The following is a 20,837-nucleotide window of genomic DNA, read 5'->3' on the forward strand; positions in this document are numbered from 1 at the left end:
ACGAAAAATTAAATATCATTTGATTAGAGTTACATTATAGTGTATTTAATGAAAGAAACGGATTAAAATCGAATTAATTACCGTGGACTAAATATTTACTAATGTGATAAAAATACGAAACAAAAGTACTCATAAGCTTACTCTCTAAGGGCCGGGCTATGACATTTCACCTTATTAATGTGCTTTAATTAATATAATGCATATCCATTAAATTCGACGACGGTTCTTGGTCCACTGAATATTAGAGCAGTGGATTGGATTATCCGTTCCATTTCGCGGCAAGATTGAATTAAATATTTTTTTAATCATGTCACGTTATAAACCTCTTTTTAAATATTTCACTCGAACACTGTTATTACACATTTAGGATATGTTTATCTATAAACACTTACGTAATTATTATTTTTCATTTGTACTTTAAGGGCGCAAAATAGTCATTGTTAGAAATAATACATATATACATGAATATAACGAAATATACAAAAGTTTGCTAAAGTGTTATACGCGTAAATGTTTTGAAACCCTGCAAATAAACTGTTCTTCAAATAATCTTTGGATAATTATTTATACATAAGAATATCCTCGTTAAAACAGTTTAGTCTGTCATTTTCGTCATTACACTTTGTTTCAGTTGATAATAACATTGCCGTGGTAATTATAATAATTACAAGGGACAATATTTCCAATCAACCTTTAAGGCGCAACAATTGCTACATAAATATATTTCCTCTAAACAATTTCTTTTACTTGAGTCATTCTATTACTGTTATCATCATGAAAACAACAATATTCACTTTTGCGTATTAAACAAAATCAAATGTAATATATTTTTTAAAAGGAGATTCAAAATAATAATATAAACAAAAATAGTTTAATATGCCTCTAATTAATAAATATCATAAATCAAACAAAAAAAAATAGAAAAAATGAAGGGGATGTAGTTATTATTTTTTCTTTTATTTTTAAGTTATTTATAATAAAAATTAAACATTTAGATGAACAGGTGCACTTCCCCTTAAAAAGGTTTCACGTATAAAATATGTTAATAGTTTTACACAAACAGCTTTAAAATACGATTTGATAGAAAACAGGCAACGTTGCAAGGGTTTAAGGTAGTCGTGTAATAAGATAAGATTTATTTTAACTATGAACTTCTCACTAAAATTTCTCTGTTCAATATTAACAAAATTTCTTCCCTATGGAATTGTCGAGGCAAGGGACAACCTGAACCCGACTCTTTATCTTAGTGTTCATATATTTTGGTTAAAATTTTACGGTATGTGGTATAATAATTACCCGTGGAAAACCTATAAATTTTGGCTTAACATCTTGTATACATCTTCGGTATTTTGGCTAGTGTGTATTTTGCCGGGTCTAGGTGAAATACTTTATTTGCTGCGGCGTCGTGAAAGTATTAGTCACATTGCGGAAGGGTAATAACTCACCCGCAAATAACATGTAAATAAAATTACCTTATGTCGTGGAATTATTAATTTTGATTCTATTACAGATTGTACCTATTTTTAAGCGAAATGTATACATATTTTAAAATAATGGTCTTTTGGTGTAATAAAAGCAAAATTTTAAATATTTTAAAATTTATGCATTGCATCGAGTTTAAACCCGTGGAAGAAGAACATAAAAAAATTATAAGAAAAACAATCAAAACTGCACGAATTGTAATGAATGCTTACACGACAATGTGCGTCGGCGCTGTCTCGGGTATGTTGTTAACAGGAAGATAGAAGATAACAATTTGTATACAAATTTCTTAATTTCTGCTAATTTTTATTTAAATTCGGACAATGTGTTTTTTTACATAACTGATATTTTATTTTATTGAAAGCAAAGTTTGGGCTTATTGTCATTCACTGTTTTCGTGTATGCAGACCGCTTAGAGCATTAAACCTAAACTTTTTTTTGTAACTAAACTGATGGACTCCCTAGGGAACAACGATTCACATTAGACATTTCACTGGATTGGGAGACCGCCAAGCTTGTCGCGAAGACCCTAGAGGGAAAACGTTTCACAAAGTTAATGAAAATTGTTATAACATTTGCTGTTTAATCCATACTAGGTGAAATATGTTTGTTGTAAACATTGTTAATTTAAATTATTCATAATTTCAGTGGGAATATTGTTGCCATTAACGGAAAATTTCGTTATATTACCGACCAATGTTGAATATCCATTTGTAGACGTGTATAAATCACCAGCCTACGGTTTGATCTATCTGCACCACGTAAGCACGTTTAATTTGTACCCATTGATCAGATTATATATTGTAAACTATCAATTCATTAGTTTAATCGTTCGATAATTACAGATATATTACAAACCAGCCACTTGCATTATCGACGGCGTTATGGATACAATGCTTGCGGCGTTTATAGCATCTGCGAGTAAGATTTTTTATTTAATTGTATTTCGCAAGTATAAATTCAGTTTTAGCAATTCAGTCTTTGTTATTAATATAACGAAGAAAAAAATATAAATCACCTTGCACTGTGTGCATAGACTTAGATGAAAACAGCTCCATATTTTCATTTGTCGTAAAGTTATTAATTTTTAAATTTTTGAATTTTAGTTGGACAAATTGAAATACTATCATTTAACTTGCGAAATTTTAAAGTTCTGGCAGAACGTCAACGGATGAAAAAATCCAAAATTGGTATTCCGTTAAAAAACAATGACACGAAAAATATTTTAAAGAAGTGTATTAAACATCATAATGCTATCTTAAGGTAAATAATGTATTTTATTACTGATAAAAATAAGTTTGCTTATGGGTCAATTCCACCGCCGGGCCGTTTTCCGCGGCCGTGGAATAGTGAGCAAATATTATATCATTTCAATAGAGCAAACGAATACAACACAAACTCAAATTGTAGGTTTACCAGAATCAAAAAATTTAAAAATAAATGGAAAAAAGTAACATCTATCAACATGAATTTATTTAATTCAAGATGTTGATCATCAAAATGATATTTTACTTTGTGGCTATTGTTATTATTTTTATTTGTAAGTCTATGATTTTAAAATAAGCGCTATATTAGTTGAAGGTATCTATTTAGGTATAAACAGTGCTGTTTTAAATACATTGGATCATCTACAAATTTAATGCTACAAGATAAACACGCATATCCCTTTCATATTCATCTTGTGTGCTTTACTATATTTTTACATTTGAATTATAAACTATAAAGTTAAAAGAAAATTATTTATATCGTATAGTAAAGTTAATTATCGACTTGACTTAAATAAAATATATTTCATAATCGTTACTTATCTAAAAGTACCAATGAAATTTCAGATATGTCACGATGATAGAAAACGCTTTCAGCTTGGCGTCAGCTCTTCAATTCATGCTCAGCGTCATGGTTCTTTGCCTCGTGGGCGTACATTTTTTTTCTGTAAGTCAAAGTTGGAATGATAATATTACATTATACCTGTTAACTAAACCGGTCCAAACTAACGTTTAATATAAGTAACCGAATGACTCATAGTGGGAGACCCCATACTTATTACAAGGGGTGCGAAATATTTACTGCCTTAGATCTAAAATCACAACAGCGAGGGGAGTAAGGCAAAACTATTTGGCACGTCAGGTTTCGATGCAGCCCCCTACTTTTCATCTACCTTCATCCATTATCGGTTGTACTTTTAACGAAATATAGGTTTCTGTAGACCTGGAACTAATTTTGATCACGGTGAATCGAACATTAAAAAAAACATTTTTTTTCTCCTATATAGGAGAAAAAATAGTTAAGAAAAAAAGGAAAAGTTAAGACATCTTCAAACTACATCAAACTACAAAAAAGCAAATTACGTTCTTATTTAAATAATATTCTTCAATATGTATCATTAAATATAACTTACCAATTTTTTATTTTTATGATATGCTATCGTTTATGATACAGATCGAAAACCCTTCCAGCCACTGTATGCAAATAATGTGGATGGCTGTGTACTTGAAGTGTATGTTAACAGAAGTATTTATTCTCTGCTGGTTCGGCAACGAATTGATATTAAAGGTAATATTTACATAAAGCTTAATCGTTTGCATTTTAAGTGATTTTTAACCAATATTTTCCACTGTTTATATACATACTTATTCAAATTAAATTATAACTATTATATTAAATTATACCTTTTAAAATGTTAAATATAAAACAATGATGTAATAAAATCATTGTTTTAACTTTTGCATTGAATAAAATATCCTGGAATACGTGAATATGTAACAGTTTCATAATAGTCAATACTGTAGATTTTTGTTTAAAAATTAACAATAACTGAATAAAACTTGGACGTCAGTGTATAAAGTACCTAAAGTTTAAAAAAACTACACCTTGACAACATGTAATAAGCTTGGGTTGTGTTATTAAAAGCAGACTGCCTGGGTAAGAGTTTTTTCCACCAACACTTCACAACCACGGAAATACATTTGCACTCATTTGCGATCCTGCCTGAACAAGAAGCAAAGGCATCAAAAGAGCGCAACAACCGACCAAGTCAAGATTCAGCACTGTCGGGCACCATCAAGTCAGTATGCTAAATGGGTATTAGCAAAGAGCAACAACTTAACCCACTTGGAGTGTCCGCCTTAGCGATCTATGTTTTCGGAAGCTTCTTGATCAGGAGAACACGTAGTGTAAAGTAGCACGAGCCGAGGCTCTTTAACACGTTCACTACGGGCCCAATTTTGAAGAACTTTCAGCTGGTGCGGCTGAGGTCGAATCAGCCTCAAGCTGAACTTCCTAGTAGTGCGGTTGAGGCCTTTTCTGCCTCATGTTTCAATCATTTTTTTTACAATATTGAGTCAATGCTTCTCAGACATAAAGAAAGCTATATTTGTTTTTGTCATATCTCATACGGTTGAGTGTAAACAGCCGCCGCACTAGAGAGAAAACATGAGTTTTACGCGCCGCACCAGTGCAAAGTCTACCATGAAGCTTAATCGGCCTCAAGCCGCAGTGAACGTGTTAAGGAGCCCTCAAGCTACCTCACCATTTTACGCTATCTTACCATTTTATACAAAGTGCTCCACTTCCTTGAACCCGCAGCACCTTTATATATCACTTTGCTAACAGTTTAAGTTAGTCCAAAACGAATTCAAATATACAATCTTCTGTTCCTGATGATTTACTGACTACAACAGTAGCTTGTGCCTCATGTCATATACAAACATGGCGCCCGCTTCGCCGCGACTGGTTAAACTTCATTAATCACTCGTGTCGTCGACTTCTTATGGCATCAATTATAATATGTTCGGGTTACTTTCCTTTGTTATCATTGGTAAACCATTTGAAACAACCACCTTCGCGGAAGGCTATTAAAGAAACTTTAATCTGAAGAGTTCACACTTTTTTGTGATTACTCCAAGCCTAGGCGCTACAACTGAAAACTATTAGATGCCTAGGTACCGACATCTAACCTGAAAGCCAATAATGAAAACTTGCTGCTAACGAAATAAATAGACCAATACAATACCCCTTGCTCCTTAAAAATTTTTAATTTAAAATAAATGTATCCAAATTATTAATGTTAATATCTATAAATTCGCAGAGCTTAGAACTTCGAAATGCGGCATTTGATAGTCCCTGGGTAGATGAAGATCGTGAAACGAAACTATACATTATAATATTTATGGAACGATGTAAGCGCCCGCTTATTGTCACCGCAGGAAAAATATTTTCCCTTTCACTTAGCACATATACAAATGTAAGTACTTGTTCCTGTAGCTAAATAATCTCTGTTTTATTATAAAAAAACTTAAATATTCTAAGTTAAAGATTTTGAAAGTGGAATTGGGAATTGCAGAAAATCAATGTCACATACTCTTAATAACCACGATAAATCTGGATAAAACCAAGATCGCAGTTTTGCGTTGCAAAATGCAAAATCTTTTTAGGCTTTTTTCGAGTATTTTATTCGAAGTTTATTATAGATTTCCATTACAATACGTTTGAATATTCAGTACATAAAATTGTTAATATAAGATTTGAATTACGAGTATAAAAACTACATACACTTAATATGACATACTAAAACGCTGTCAGCATTTAAAAAGACGGTAAAAGAGTACCTCCTTGCCGTCTAAACTAGGAAATTGCGTAACACTTGTTACTTATTCGTATTTATGTAATATCTTTTCCATGTAAATGTATGTGTATTTTTATATACATGTATATATATTAATACAAATAATTTGAATGTATGTATTTGTACGTATATATATGTGAATATATGTGTATTTATATATCAAGTATATTATAATCTGAAAAGTATAGTAGACTTTAATGTTTTTATTTTTTTATTATGTACGCCCTCTCATGGATGTCTCTCATCTCTATCCAAAGTTTGGTACACATCGCCTAAAGCGATAAGACAGCCTGTTGACTTCTATATAAACTTTTTAATTTTTAGTGTTTACTTATGTTATTTTGTTACATTTCCTTTTAAAAAGATTTTTTTAAGTTTTTGGTTTACAATAAAATATATAAACACTTAATTACTGTAAACAAAAAACAACTTAATTTTAAATGAAGTTCTAAATATAGTTACCAACAGCTCTTTCCCTTTTCATATGAAACTAAAGCAATATTAAATATCCAACAAGTCATTTAGCTGAAGCCGTCATACAAAAATTATTCTTTAGTTTAACAATTTCTATTAGGCTTAAATACAATTTTACTACCACCTACTACAAATTTTTATTTTTGTACAAAAGTTTACTTGCTTATATATTTTTTTCTTTTTACAGCTAATAAACTGGTCGTACAAAGTTTTTGCTGTAATGAGAAACGCAAAAGTGACATACACGTAATCGGGGTTTATTATTGACTAGCAAACAAATAGTTGTTATTTCATATATGAAATAACAAATAAGTATACTTTGCCATAAATCGTTGCTTTCTAATTGCGGTGTACTTTTAGAATAATTCAATAGGGCTTGAATTATCACTGCTACGGTTTTTGGGCAGCATTTGCCTAGCCGTAGAGAACTGAGACTTGAGATCTTTGGTCGCTGTTTCGATTTCTGTGATACAATCTGATTAAATCATAGTTTGCGCGTTTATTATATAGGATTGCAACTGCCCACAAATAAGTTTCCTGAGGATAGGCAGCAGCGTTCTCTGGGTACCATAATACCACATTACGATCGCTAACCCGCCTGCCAGGCCTGGCGATTACGGTATATCCCCCCTTAGATATCTTTAGGGGAGGTCTATGACTTACAGTGGACGTCCTTGAGCTGAACAGCAAAGGTTTTTCAAAAAAGAAACTGAATAACCATAATAAGAATACCGCTGTCAAATGCCCAAATCAAATGCTGCCCTCTAAAAATATTGAGATATACTTAGCATTTAACTGAAATTCTGGTGAGATAGACCATATCAAAATCACTAACGGTAACATAGGCAATAGCACCGAATAATAAATACATATAAGCTGCACAACGTAAAAAGGTATGCTTTTGTTATAATTTTGTCCGACAAAAAAAACAAATCGTCACCGAAATATTAAACTAACAATTAGTTTTATATCACTAATTATCAAAAGTTAATTAGAACAGATCAAATGCACTTTTTGGCTTTGTAAGAATTATTTGATGTTCATTTACCCTGACATTAAACTTATTTGTTACGTTGCAAATTGTCATGGTTTTAATTTTTACCTATACAAAAACTTTACATAGAAAATTAAATAAAAAACTGCCCTAGAAATTAATATATTACAGGTAAATAAAATTATATCTTTTGCAGTCTTGTGTGAGCTCTACAGAGCCCGTGTTTTGATAATTAAAGCCAATGGCGCCAAAAACATCCTTCGGAGCTAGTAGTGGACTCTTCACGGATCGGCGATCTTTCTAGGCATGGTTCTAATTTCTGCCAAATTGGTCTGCTTTGTTATTCTTCTCATGACGTACACAGCTGGCCATTGTAAATGATCCTATGTGGATTACAAAATAAATGATAATTTTTTTTAAAACAAAACTTAAGTTACGCACACTGTAACGATGCGACCATCGAGTGAATGTTCTGAAAGACTTGTCATTTCATTGTATTATAAAAAGGTTTTATTTTTTATATTTTAAACGTCCTCTCCTGACCCATAACGCATTCTTCGATGATTAATATTCCTATACTTTAAAGACATTTTGTGTTGTTTCTTTATTACACCTCTATTAAAAGTGGAAGTCAGCAAATAATTTATCGGCAATTAAATCAATCAACATGGTTGTACCATATAGATTATTATTAATAATTGAAGAGACAACCCCCTAAGGTCATCGAACAACACTGGACGTACGCATTCTAAACGGTCCTTTAAAAAATCTATAAGGTAGGCCTTTGTTCACCAGCACACTTCCTATGGCTAAAATAATAATGATACTGATTAATACTGATAAAAATAATGACCTTTTTTAATACATTTACAATACTGAAACAATATTCGTTAATCGATCCGCTAGGTCAAGATGTTTAAGCTGTTCATAAATATTATTTCGTCTTGCCAGTCAGGTTTAGACCTATTAACAGAGATCTGTCGCAAGATTACAAGAATGCTACATCGATAAGAGAAAATAAAATATCATTAAAACAGCTTAAAAATAACGAGTTGCTCACTGCAAAGTTTGTGTTATCAAAATCTGCCTTGAAACATCAGGATGATAATAGCTTTACCATAATATATTCAATGTAAGCTGCAAATGCATTATTAAATCTATGAATATATCCATACATCCGTTAAGTGACGCACTCGAATACGTTCTTTCATAACTTGGCGAGCAGACAATGATAATGTTTTTATTTGATTTCATCAAACAAAATTAACATAAAAATTCACGGACTAAAAATCCAAACTGGACAGACAAGTTTCTTAGCGAAAATAAGCTCTTATAAACAAAGATTCAATTACTCATAAATTAACGATAGAAATTCACATTGTTGCATTATATACAAGTATTTACACATTTATAAAGATTACTTAAAGACAGATCTATTGTGTAGACATTTATTGACATTTCTTAGGCAGCCTATTTTATGAAATTCACTGATATTTTAACACCCTCGTATGATATAGATAAGTAATTCTGGAGATAAAAAAACCTCTAGTTAAATACTAGATTACAGCTAACATATATTCTAAATTTATTAAAAACGTGTTTGTTACTTCATTATTACTGTACGATTACCTAGTGGATAGTTACAAAAATTGGCATACATTGCCAATCTTTATGGGTGTGAATTGAATCCCCAACCCCCCCCCCCCCCCCCCACCCCAACAAACAGTGATAAAAACCATACTTAATAACGAATATAGGAAGAAAACTGGTAAATCTTCGTCATTGTATGGCACAAGTATCGTGAAGTAAACCACGGACCAGACACGGTACCTATCTTCGTCCCTTTTGACGTTGGGTAATTACCACGCTATAACAATTCAAAATTAGATCAAACGAAATTTTGAGATTTATGACATTTTACTCAATCGGGTGTCAAAATAACAGATTTCTAATTTTATAGAGTAATTAAATTATTATTCTTTGTAACAATAAAACCCAATGCCTTAAAAGATAAATACAACAGTAAGAATTAAAAAGTTAAAAGATGGTTTATAATTTATTAAAAATAAATAACAGTATCTAAAAAGTGAAACACAAACAATTAGTCATAGATGTGTAGCTATTTATTTGTTAATAGTTAAATTAAATTTAAATTGTAAATGTAACTTAGCTTACTTTGAAACTGTATTAATTATGTCTTATTTATTTATTTTACAATGAAAGTGATGATGTAAATGAATGCGAACATCAAAACAAACAAATAATTATGAGTCGTATTTAAAATTAAAAAATTAAAGTTGGTAATGGCTTTAAAAATTAGCAGTTGAATATAAAAATGTTTACTAAGCATTTACAATGTACAATTTATAAAATTTGAACATTGAAATTTATTATAACGAATCAGCTAGTAATATTCCATTATTTTTGCTATTTCGTTACGAATATTTTCTTACAAATGCGACAGGAAATCAATTTAAAATTAAACTTTGATTCAAAATAACTCAATCGGAAAAAGTCCTTAAATATTAAATACAAACCGTTGTCACTTTTCTCATAGGTGACTTTGCCAAGGAAAATTTTACAAAAGTGTTGCAAAGACGTATTGTATATGTGACCTGCTGTAACCATATTGTGTAGGCTATGGCGAGAAAAGTTTTGCAGTTCAGGCACCAAGAAGTTGTCAATAACAAACAAAACTTTCGTTTAAGACACCTTAAGCATAAAGTTTGTATAAAAGCTTACACATATTTAATCTTATTATATTGAAAACGTTGACAATTTTTCTAATAAAATGATTGATTGGACTACGGATAAAGTCCAAAATGAATCCCATTAGCGAAATCACTGATATCCCGAGACAAGTGTTAATAGCTCCTCCACTTCTCACTGTGAACAAATAAATAGAATTTATTAATAACGAAATCACTTAATAAATTAATTTGGAGTTTTTTTATGGATTTACTGAGAATCACTTATTGATATAGCCGAAAACGGTAACTGAAGTAAAATTTAACAAATTCCCGAAGTACTAAGAGTGAAACTCAAGTTAAATTTATACATATCCTAGCAACCGAAAAAAGTCAATGTTCGGCCACTTTGGGCAGCCCCAAATTGAAATGCTAATTAGAAGACAAGCATTATTTAGCATAATTAGCAACACTTTTCGGATGAGTAAGCGTCTGTGCCACTCTGCATCCTTCACTCCGCAAATACCAATAAGCCAGACAGTGACATCTAGTTATTAAAAATAAACAAATAATAATAAGCAATCAATTGTTTTAAATCAGTTTCATTATAATATTCTATTTACACGCATGATACAGGTACATTAACACTAATTACCTAGGCGAGAATGTTTAATGCTTTAAATATCTTTATAATTATATGTTTCAGTTATTTTCTCGTTTGAAATTTAAGAAATCCTGTAGTGATGTATATAATTTATCTTTGGGTAAAAATTATACAGATTTAACCATGTTTAATTATATTAAAAATAAATTAAAATATGTCTGTGTGTCCATTGGAAACTATGGTTCTGAGGTCAGGGTAAAATATTCTTTACTCATTATTGAGAGCGCATATATCGTACACGTAATAATACAATAAATGGTATTATATTATATAAAAATAATAACCAATCCTAATTTACACAAAAAAAAACTTGAAAACATTTTAACATCTTTTTAATTGTTAATATTTACATAAACTTGTTAACAGTAAAGGTTAAACATTTACAGATAAAAATTTAGTACATAAACGTGAGCAACTATAAATTGTTAACAATAGGTTTTGAAAGCAGCTTTACTTACTTACGATCACTGAAATTAAGAAAAATAATCTAAAACAAATTAAGTAATTAACAAAAAAATGAAGAATTTTATCCTTGATATACGTTATGAATCTAGTATACGTATTTGTGTATATATATACTTACAGAATACATCAGAAAAACTAAAGATCGTCTCTCTCACAATTCTCATTTTCGGAAAGGCTGAAAACATTATACGAAGTCGTCTCGAAGAAGGTTCGGGTGTAAACATTTCTCGATCTTTGCGATAAATGTCGGTCTCGCAGCTACTTAGACAGGCACAATCTTTCGGATTCTTAGGCAAATGTTTACTAGAACTAAATTTTTCTAAAGTTTCCTTAGAAACGGAGAGTGCCATTATTTCCCTTCTGTATTCAATGAAACAAGTAAGTTCTGATAATTTGCAAGTTCTTTCACCGACTGAAAAGAATTAGATGAAACGTTTATCCAAAATATAAGCTCATAATATGCGCAGCAGAGTAATATAGATCAATAAATTATTATCCAATTAACAATAATTCATACTAATTGTATTGAAGGCCTCCACTCTTCGTATCTTTATTTTTACAGACGATTTTTCTAAAGAAAACATGCACTGTAAAGATGCACGGTAACAATCGATGCAACGGCGTTTTTAAGCTTCAGTCAAATAATGATTCATGTAACATAAAGCCTAACGCCTAGTGGATTGTGCAAAATTTTTTGAATTTAATTCATACTAATGCTTAAGCTTGACAAAGTTGGTGAGAGGCTCTTATCAGATTATCACGTTATGATTTCTAGTACTAGCTCATGAAGGAAGTCTATCACGCGGATCATAATTAAGATTATATAATACGACCATGTATGAGCTCGTAAATCAGTTGTAAATAGAACAACGAGGTGAAGCTTCATCACCAAAAGCTAATTGTCATTTATGACTTTGTTGCTGACTGAGACCCCAACGAAAATCGTAAAAAATATTACAACGAAAATGTTTAAGTGTTAAATCTATAATAATCCAAATACGTTACTTTGAAGTTACCGCCATTTATAAAAATGAAGGACAGAATGATATAAAGCACGTAAGTAGATCGGTACAGAGTTCTATTTACGAATTTTAAAATATTTTTAATTACATTAATAACTGACCAATTTTAAAAACTTTCAGCATCAAATGCTATTAATATTAAACTTTTGAGTATAACGACAGTTATCGACATATAATATTATTTACTACGTGATAAATATTTTGAAAAGATCATTAACGTAATCTAGTGTCAACAAACGGTTTTCTTAATGAATATGATAATAAATGGTAGAAAAATGCTTTCTTTACCTGCAACTTTATAAAAATGCGGTACACAGCCGCATAGTTTTAAAATCAATTTAATGCGACATTCTAACAAGCAGTTGTTGTACGAATAGACTGGATATCTCGTGCTAATCGGTTCATCTAGAAACCTACAAGTATAAATTATATAAACCTTAGAAAGGTAATTATCAAGTTTTTGGTCAGGGTCTTCTTGGTAGAGTTAATATTCCAAACCTGACAGTTATACATGGAGAAAATATAAAATACATATTTAAATGCAAATTATTTTAATACATTGACTTTTACGAATGTGCTTAGCAAAGCTTATTTAAAAGCAAAATTTTTGTTGTTGTTTCATCTACGTTAAACAATAATGTGAATTTTTACTTAACGGCACTAGGCTTGTATTGTTATATAAGAGATATAGTTTTGTATGCAGATCTAGCTTAAATTAGTGAAAGTCACATATGTTACGCGTTTTTAGTCTTAGTACACGGCAGTTTCTCTAATGGTTTTTTAAGGATAAAATCAAAAATCATAGCGAGCTGTAGAACCAATAAACATTAAAAAATCGACAGTGGAATCGTTCTAGGTCGATTTAGCGAAAAACTATCGTAGTAAATTAATTAACATTGGCATTTGAAGTTAATAATTTTAGTACAGAACTTATATCACTTTTAAATCAAAATATACTCTTATTACATTTTAGCGTTGGATAATTTTAATCAAAGAGTAATTGCCGGTTCACAGTTGCTTAAGTATATTTTATATTCACTGTAACAAGATGTATTTGCATATAAAATTGTTACAAAAGGAATATTGGAATTGAAAAAATATATTTTTTAACATCGGAAATAACCTGCATTTGCGAACTTGTATCGGTGCAAAACGAAGCTCTTTTGATATTTTCGTGCTCCAAATTTGAAATCCATAAGTCATATAGCCATCGGTGTCGACAGTATACGACGGAAAAGTGCTGAGTATTGGTTCGTTAGGGCTATGAATGTACACCTAAAAGAAAACAAAACCATAATTATTGTTTATATATTAAGCAGTGTATTATGAACCTATAATAATTAATACTTAATTTTCGATTGTGAGAAGACAATACAAAACTAATGTGTACATATACATAAGTTTTCACACTAAAAACCGATTCAATTTTGATTTGGTTATAAGAGCAAACCTTAGCCAGATATTTTTACCATAACATTGCAATCATAGACAAATTCAGTATGATATTAGTTTCAATCCAAATGGATTCTTCTTGCATTCTTCTCATTACGGTATGTGTAAGTGGACTATGAATAATTCTAACGGGATAACAAAATGATTAAATGACAATCCCGATACCTAGTTACTATCACCACTATTTTCTTAAATGTAAAAGTTTATATGTGTGGTTGTCAAGTTCATATGTAAATTAGTAAACAATTGGTATGTTTGCATGACTTTTACTTTGTTTCTACAGAATCTTTAAACTCGTGAGGTTTTTATCGTATATACTTGAGAATCGATAATATTGTACATCAGCAGTGTCTTATATTAAATAACCGAGCGTTAGTCTGTTCAACTTTAAACATATAAGTTATTACAAATATACGACTATACTACGACAATATATAAACGGTATCGTAATTTGTTTACTAAACGTCAAAAATCATCTAGTGCACTAAAGGGCATACCATCAGAAAAAGGAAATTAATTATTTATCAAAAACGAACTCTAAGCCTATTCGGTGAAACAAAAATAGGTAACGTTAATTAAAACTTTAGATGTATGGGTTGAAACACGACCAATGGTCAAATGTAGCTCAGAGGTGGGGGACCTCAATATAGAAGGCCTGGTATTTAGCTAATTTGTGGCAAAAATTAACTTTCCTGAAGGAATCTGATTTTAAAACAAATAATAAATTAAAAAAAAAACAGCTAAAACATTGAAAATCTCTCAACATACATGAAATGGATAGTTATTAAAGCCCCTTGTCCTATACGTATAACATATTTTCATAATTATTTATTCGGTTACTAACATGGGCGATGACCTCATCGTTTTTAATTTGGGTGTAAAAATCCATATCAAACACCGTAAGCTCCAGGTTCGATTTAACGTATCGCACATCTCGATCTTTATATTTTCTGAAATTAAATTGAAGAAATATTTAAAAGTAATGTAAGTCTTTTATTTAGTGTTTACAATTTTCCAATTATTGTTTCTAATTATTTTTTTCTTATTAAATTGTTTTTATTTTAAATATCTCTCTTTTAAATATAATTACAAACTTGTCAACTTCGAATTTCAAATTTGATTTTATTTCAAATATAAGCTAACAGAATGTTATTGTAGATTATTTACTTACCTATTAGTTTTTCGGTAAACTATGTTATGACCCATTTCTGTATGCAACGACAGCATCATTTTTACTAATTCCATTGCATAACCTTTGCTTCAGGAATGCAATGGAATAATGTGTACTGACTACAAACTATACCAGGTGTACTACAGCGTTTCAAGTAGTGGCCAAACATGCAAGGTAATGAAAACCGCATTCAATATTTTCACAAATCTCTAAGAAATTTTTGGTAAACGAATTACTGAACTTCTTTATATAAAATTATGAAACAATTTTCAAAATTTTGTTATTTTATTTTGTTTTAAAAAGGCAATTTTAAATGAGTGAACCTTAAACAAATTAAATCTATTTTCATAACATATATATAATAAATACATTTCAAAGCACTTAGAAGCTTTTTTTACAACATGTTTTAAATTTCATTGCATGCTCAATAAATTATTGATGAGTTTCTAATGATAAAGTGATAAAGTTTTGATATAAAATATACATACAACAATTTAACAAAATAAATTCATTAACCCGTTCAACTGGCCGTTATAAAAAAAATCAAATAATAATTTAATAAGTAGTGTAATATATTATACGTATGTACTACAACAAAAAATTTGGTGTAGTAACTTATGTAAAACATGTTGTCTTTGAGAGACACTTTTAATTGCTTGTTCAATACTCTTATTTATATATTTACGACGACCATTATTTATATATCTTAATTTCCCTTTATAAACTTTTAGAATTAGTTTAAAAATATATTTAATATTAATATACTTCGTCATCATCATTATGTCAGCCGATAGATTCTCACTCCAAAGCACAGGCAAAAGATCGCTACGATGACCGGTATTAAGATGTCCACTTGCAGCGACTTCTCGCAGCCTTGACTATGTCATCGGTCCGCCTAATGGGTATCACCCCTCGCCGCGTCTACCGGCTCATATTCGCTGCTCGACATTTCGACCTTAACGGCCCTTGGTTTCACGGTTGATGTTCCCTCCTCACTGCCATTTCAGACGGCAGTTTTTCGAGCTACATCGGTGACTGGTTCTTCTGCGGATCTCCTCATTTGTGAAGCGATCATAATGTAAATTTTGAATATAAATAATTTTCATTTAAAATTTAGATTCACAAATAAAAGTAACAAACGAATCGTATTTGAACGCTGATGAACATCACGGTTAGTAGATTAATAATTAATGGCGTAATCCTAAATATTATCCATAACGTTATATTATCCATGTATTCAAACAGAAAAAAACAATATAGTGCTTTGCTTCACTTAGTACATAATACTAATGTCATAATAACTAAAAAGCGTTAACAGTTTCTTGTTTTAATATATATGTTTGTTGTACGTATTACTTACAGTGGATCGTCAAAAACGGCGACATTAGAATTTATAATATGACACATGCCCATTTCTGTCATTGCAGACTGTACGAAAAGTGAATAATTGAAGTTTGTTGAGAGAGTACGTTTATCGAATTGATTAAATAGTTGCGCTGCTGTTTTTGCATAGTCGCCGGGATTTATTGGCTGGAATTAATGTTTTTGCTTAGTTTGACACGGCACAAAAAAGTTAACTAGACATACGATAAGATTTGTGATAGTATGAAATAGTTCTATGTCATATAAGTAACATAAACTGCAAAAAGTAAAGTATATTCTTTATTTACAAAACTTTTTTGTAAACTTCAAATAAGATGGCTTAGTTTTATCGATCATTTAGTTAATTGTTAAAAAATATTAAAATTATATTTATGTCATTGTATGATTTCAAACGATTGAGAAATAATTACAATAACAATAGAGACGAGATAAACAGATGACCTTGTTAAAATCTTCATGGAAATGTATTGGGAGGCCTACTATGTAGCGTTTCTCTTTTTTCGTATGAAATATAACGACTCCATCCCTATGCGTTTAATAGACTTTATGGCAATATACAATCGATGTACACACACACACACACACACATATATATATATATATATATATTTATATATATAATACTCATGTCGGTGTGCATAAGAATATTAATAAACATAAGAAAAATAACAATGACCGCTACCGTCGGAAATAAAGATATACGCGTGTATTCGTTTCTCTACGCTCCATAAAATTAGTATTTTGTGGGCATCTGTCTGCTGTTGTACAATACACTCCCGTGTAATGTCTTTGATATATCAAGTAATAATTTTAAATATGTTATTAAGTAAAGGCTTGACAACATTCCTTTAAAGTGTAACTGATTTTAATGTGATTATGAAGCTTGGGAATGTCTACTTCTAACTACTGAATTAAATATATGTGTAAAAGTTATCAAAAATATTTACACGACAGTCTGTTACGAGCTCTTTACAAAGCGTCTGAACTTTCGTATTTTAAGTTGAACAATGCCGTCATATGACAACTCCATTCAATTTAACTTTTTTATAAAATTGGATTCTTCTGGCACTCTGCTCATGACGTACAAGAATGACTGGAAATTGTTCTAAGTGGATAATATGAATAATTGAATAAAAAAGTCTACACTGTAATATTTCAAATTAATTAATTACACTGTGGAAGTTTGCATATTAAGATACCGTACTGGTTGAATAGAAGTTTTAATTTAAAGATAGAACATGAACAAAGTTGTCATTGTTACTTGTTTGCTAGACATAGTTTAAAATAAATGATTTAAAGGTCTAGTAGTATCAACAGAAGTATTTTATTTATTGTAGTATTCTTTTAAGTATGTTTGCATAATGAGTGTGTGTGTGCATTTTTCAAACATTACATATTTTTAAGATATTATCATATTTATAGATTAAAATATGTAATGTTTGAAAAATGCAATAATACAAGAAGAGATCATATTCCGTTTCTTGAGGCCTATTACGATAAACACATTTCATTTAAAAAACTGCCTAATTTGTGGGATAGTACTCTTGACCTGCTAATGATTTGATGACTCTCTCCGGCGTACGATGCTACGTACACGCGCAGAGCGAATAAAGTCGGAATGAAATCGTTCAACTTTTATGCATGTGTTCTCGCTGTTTGTCTAAAACCATTAATTATTTGTTCGATTCTGTTATAATATCAAACGTAATCGAGAGTTTGATGATATGATCCGTCAAATATTAAGAATAAGAGAAGAATATGAAACCGCAGTGCTTTTTCAATAATTTTAACTATTTTGTCGGGAATACAATAACATAATTTTGGTTTATGGAGTTTTACAAACGGATACTTTTGTACTTTTCAATCAGCCCAGTGCCTCTGAAATTAAAGTCAATAACCCGTTAATTCTTTTTATATCGAAGAGTTTTAATTTGAATAATTTAGAAGACGAATAAAATTTATTGCAATATCAATTGTACGTGCGAAAATCATATTGAAAATGAAACAAAAAGCCTGAAATTCAAATTTGCACACTTCAAATCACAAATTAAGCAAAAATGGTTAAAAGCTTATAAGATGGAAACACCTTTTATTTGTCATAATGTGTTAAAAAAATGTTTGAGTTTCTTGCCATTAAAGTCGACGAGAATTAGCTTCGAAATTATTTAAAATAAAATAGAGGAAAACTTTTATGAAAAACGTACAGGAAACGTTCTCTGGAAGCTATTATTCAAGCTGCTCAGGTTAAGTTATGGAAAGTTGGAAATCAAGATGCATTTAATCTACCAGTATCAGTAACCTGACCCTTGCATCTAATTATAAAAAGGCTTTTATGAAACCAAACAGTGATAAAACTAGTTTACAACCTTTATTTACCTATAATATTAAGCTATTATCTTTATTTATCTAAAAGTGATTCTCACAATATTAATACAGCAAGGACGTGAAATCTTAGGCCTTATTTCGACCCTGGATTGTGATGACTCACATCATTTGCAGGTCAAACAGTTGTTCGATAATGATGCGGACTCAGATATCATTACATATTTTTGTGTTTTTACGATTAGTTGATTAAGCCAAATGTTACAATCGTGGTACATACTCAGCATTGACAGCTTCGTTTCCCTTCGCTCCACCGAAACTGTTAGTTTACGGTATGTTAATTCTTTTATCAAACATTAAAAATGTAGAAAAACTACCAGTAAGAAATTTATTTTACTTACATTGGTGTTGTTAGGATCTATCAGAGCCACTGCATTCAAATTAAGCACAGAAGCAGTTGCTATAGCCCACACGTATGACTCAAGATACAGGCCTGTTTTGTTGGAAAGATCCCTATAAAATATTATTACAAATATTAGTACATTGTATTGAGTTATAGAAACATTACGGATTTTGAATATTACACTTTTTATTGCAGTATTGCTTTGTCCGAATTTATTAGATGACAATGTTCCATTTTTTCAAAAAATACCATTGGAAAGTTTAGTTATTCTTCCAAGAACTGTCTTTACTCGAAAGACAAGTAAATAACTTATTTAGCGAGTTAATGCGTTTTATATGTATCTTCAACTGGGGTTTAAAAAATTGTGTACACAAGTACTTTCCAAAAAATAAATGCTTTTACTTAACTATGTATAAAAAAAGAAACATGTGGCACGAAATTAATCTTTTGGTCAACATACAAAAATAAAAAAATTACTTACTCTACCAAATTTTTAAAACTTTGCAAATTAATTTTGATGATAGGGCATATAGTAAGAGCTGGATATGAAACATTCCACTCTAAGTAATTCATTTCCACACTCATGACAGTCGGCGAATTCTGTTGAATGATTAAAGTAATCAGAAAGGTAGAAAGGTTCGTAGCACTAACGTAACGTTTACGTAGGCTATTAGATATTACATAAATTCTCATTTAATTTGAATTTTTCTTCTCAATAGCTCGATCATATTATGTGTCTAGCACAACATTGAAAACCTAACGAGCTACGTATAAAGGATACACAATTATCCTATATGAAACGAAAGTTTAATATATTTTGAATATAATATTAACATTTTATCACAATAAACGTCCTCGTAATATTTTTTTCAAATTACATAGCTCACAGATATGAAAAGGGGCTCGGTAATGTAAAAATGGTGTACTCATTCCGAGTAGAAAGCATAAAACTTTAAATTCATATTTAATGGTTAAGACTTTCGTTGGAACTGAAAATGTAACCTAATTTCATACAATTTTATTTTAACTGTTTATAAGTAGATTCTTAGATGTATAAAACATATTTTTTTTTCATAACCTAAATCATAATCTGTGCTAAATTTACATTTTAAAATAAATGGGGCGGTAATACTTACTATGTATCTATAAAATTGTGACGAAAGTAGGTTGTAAACAATTATTAATGCAAATATAACACTTCCGATTTGAAATAATCTGAAAAAAATAGCGACATTAACATGTTTCTATTTTAAAATATATTTTTTTCGGCTAAAGTTCAATACTGAATCTAAGAACACAACAAATCATATGAGTAAATGCAATAATTTTGTTTGTGCTCATATTATGTAATATAGTCAAATCGTCTTCAAATAATCTTATTTACGAGTAACCAAAAGACAATTCAAGTTAAAATATTCTACGACACAAAACAACTTTATTAAGCTACATGAAAAGTTTTTTTCTGTCGAATAATACTTACATTAAATATTTTTAAAGCATTCTGTACATGATATTTTATTTTATTGACCACCTCTTACATTAAGATACTTTGAAATTACCCAATAATTATTTTAATTCAATCTAAATTTACTACTACGTTTTACTCATGTTGTACTTTTATAGAACGCCGTTAGTGGCAATAGTAGCAAGAGTGAAAGATATCTTCAATACACAATAAACAGTTTTATTGTCGC

The 20,837-nt window shown here is 30.2% G+C and overlaps 1 protein-coding gene across 1 annotated transcript; it reads left to right on the forward strand.

Moving 5' to 3' along the window:
- Positions 1–1,230: 1,230 nt before the first annotated feature.
- Positions 1,231–6,830, forward strand: LOC137923478 (odorant receptor 46a-like). The gene is made up of 9 exons (XM_068766736.1): positions 1,231–1,433; positions 1,529–1,722; positions 2,131–2,243; positions 2,328–2,403; positions 2,589–2,745; positions 3,315–3,414; positions 3,922–4,035; positions 5,570–5,725; positions 6,768–6,830. Exons 1-9 carry the CDS (start codon positions 1,279–1,281, stop codon positions 6,828–6,830), a joined length of 1,128 nt encoding a protein of 375 aa, XP_068622837.1. The 5' UTR covers positions 1,231–1,278.
- The last annotated feature ends 14,007 nt before the right edge of the window (positions 6,831–20,837 follow it).

This window comes from Battus philenor, unplaced genomic scaffold (genome assembly GCF_028537555.1).
Source record: "Battus philenor isolate CCGP_79_NKW_IND1 unplaced genomic scaffold, ilBatPhil1.0.hap1 SCAF_21, whole genome shotgun sequence".
NCBI classification, from domain to species: domain Eukaryota; kingdom Metazoa; phylum Arthropoda; class Insecta; order Lepidoptera; family Papilionidae; genus Battus; species Battus philenor.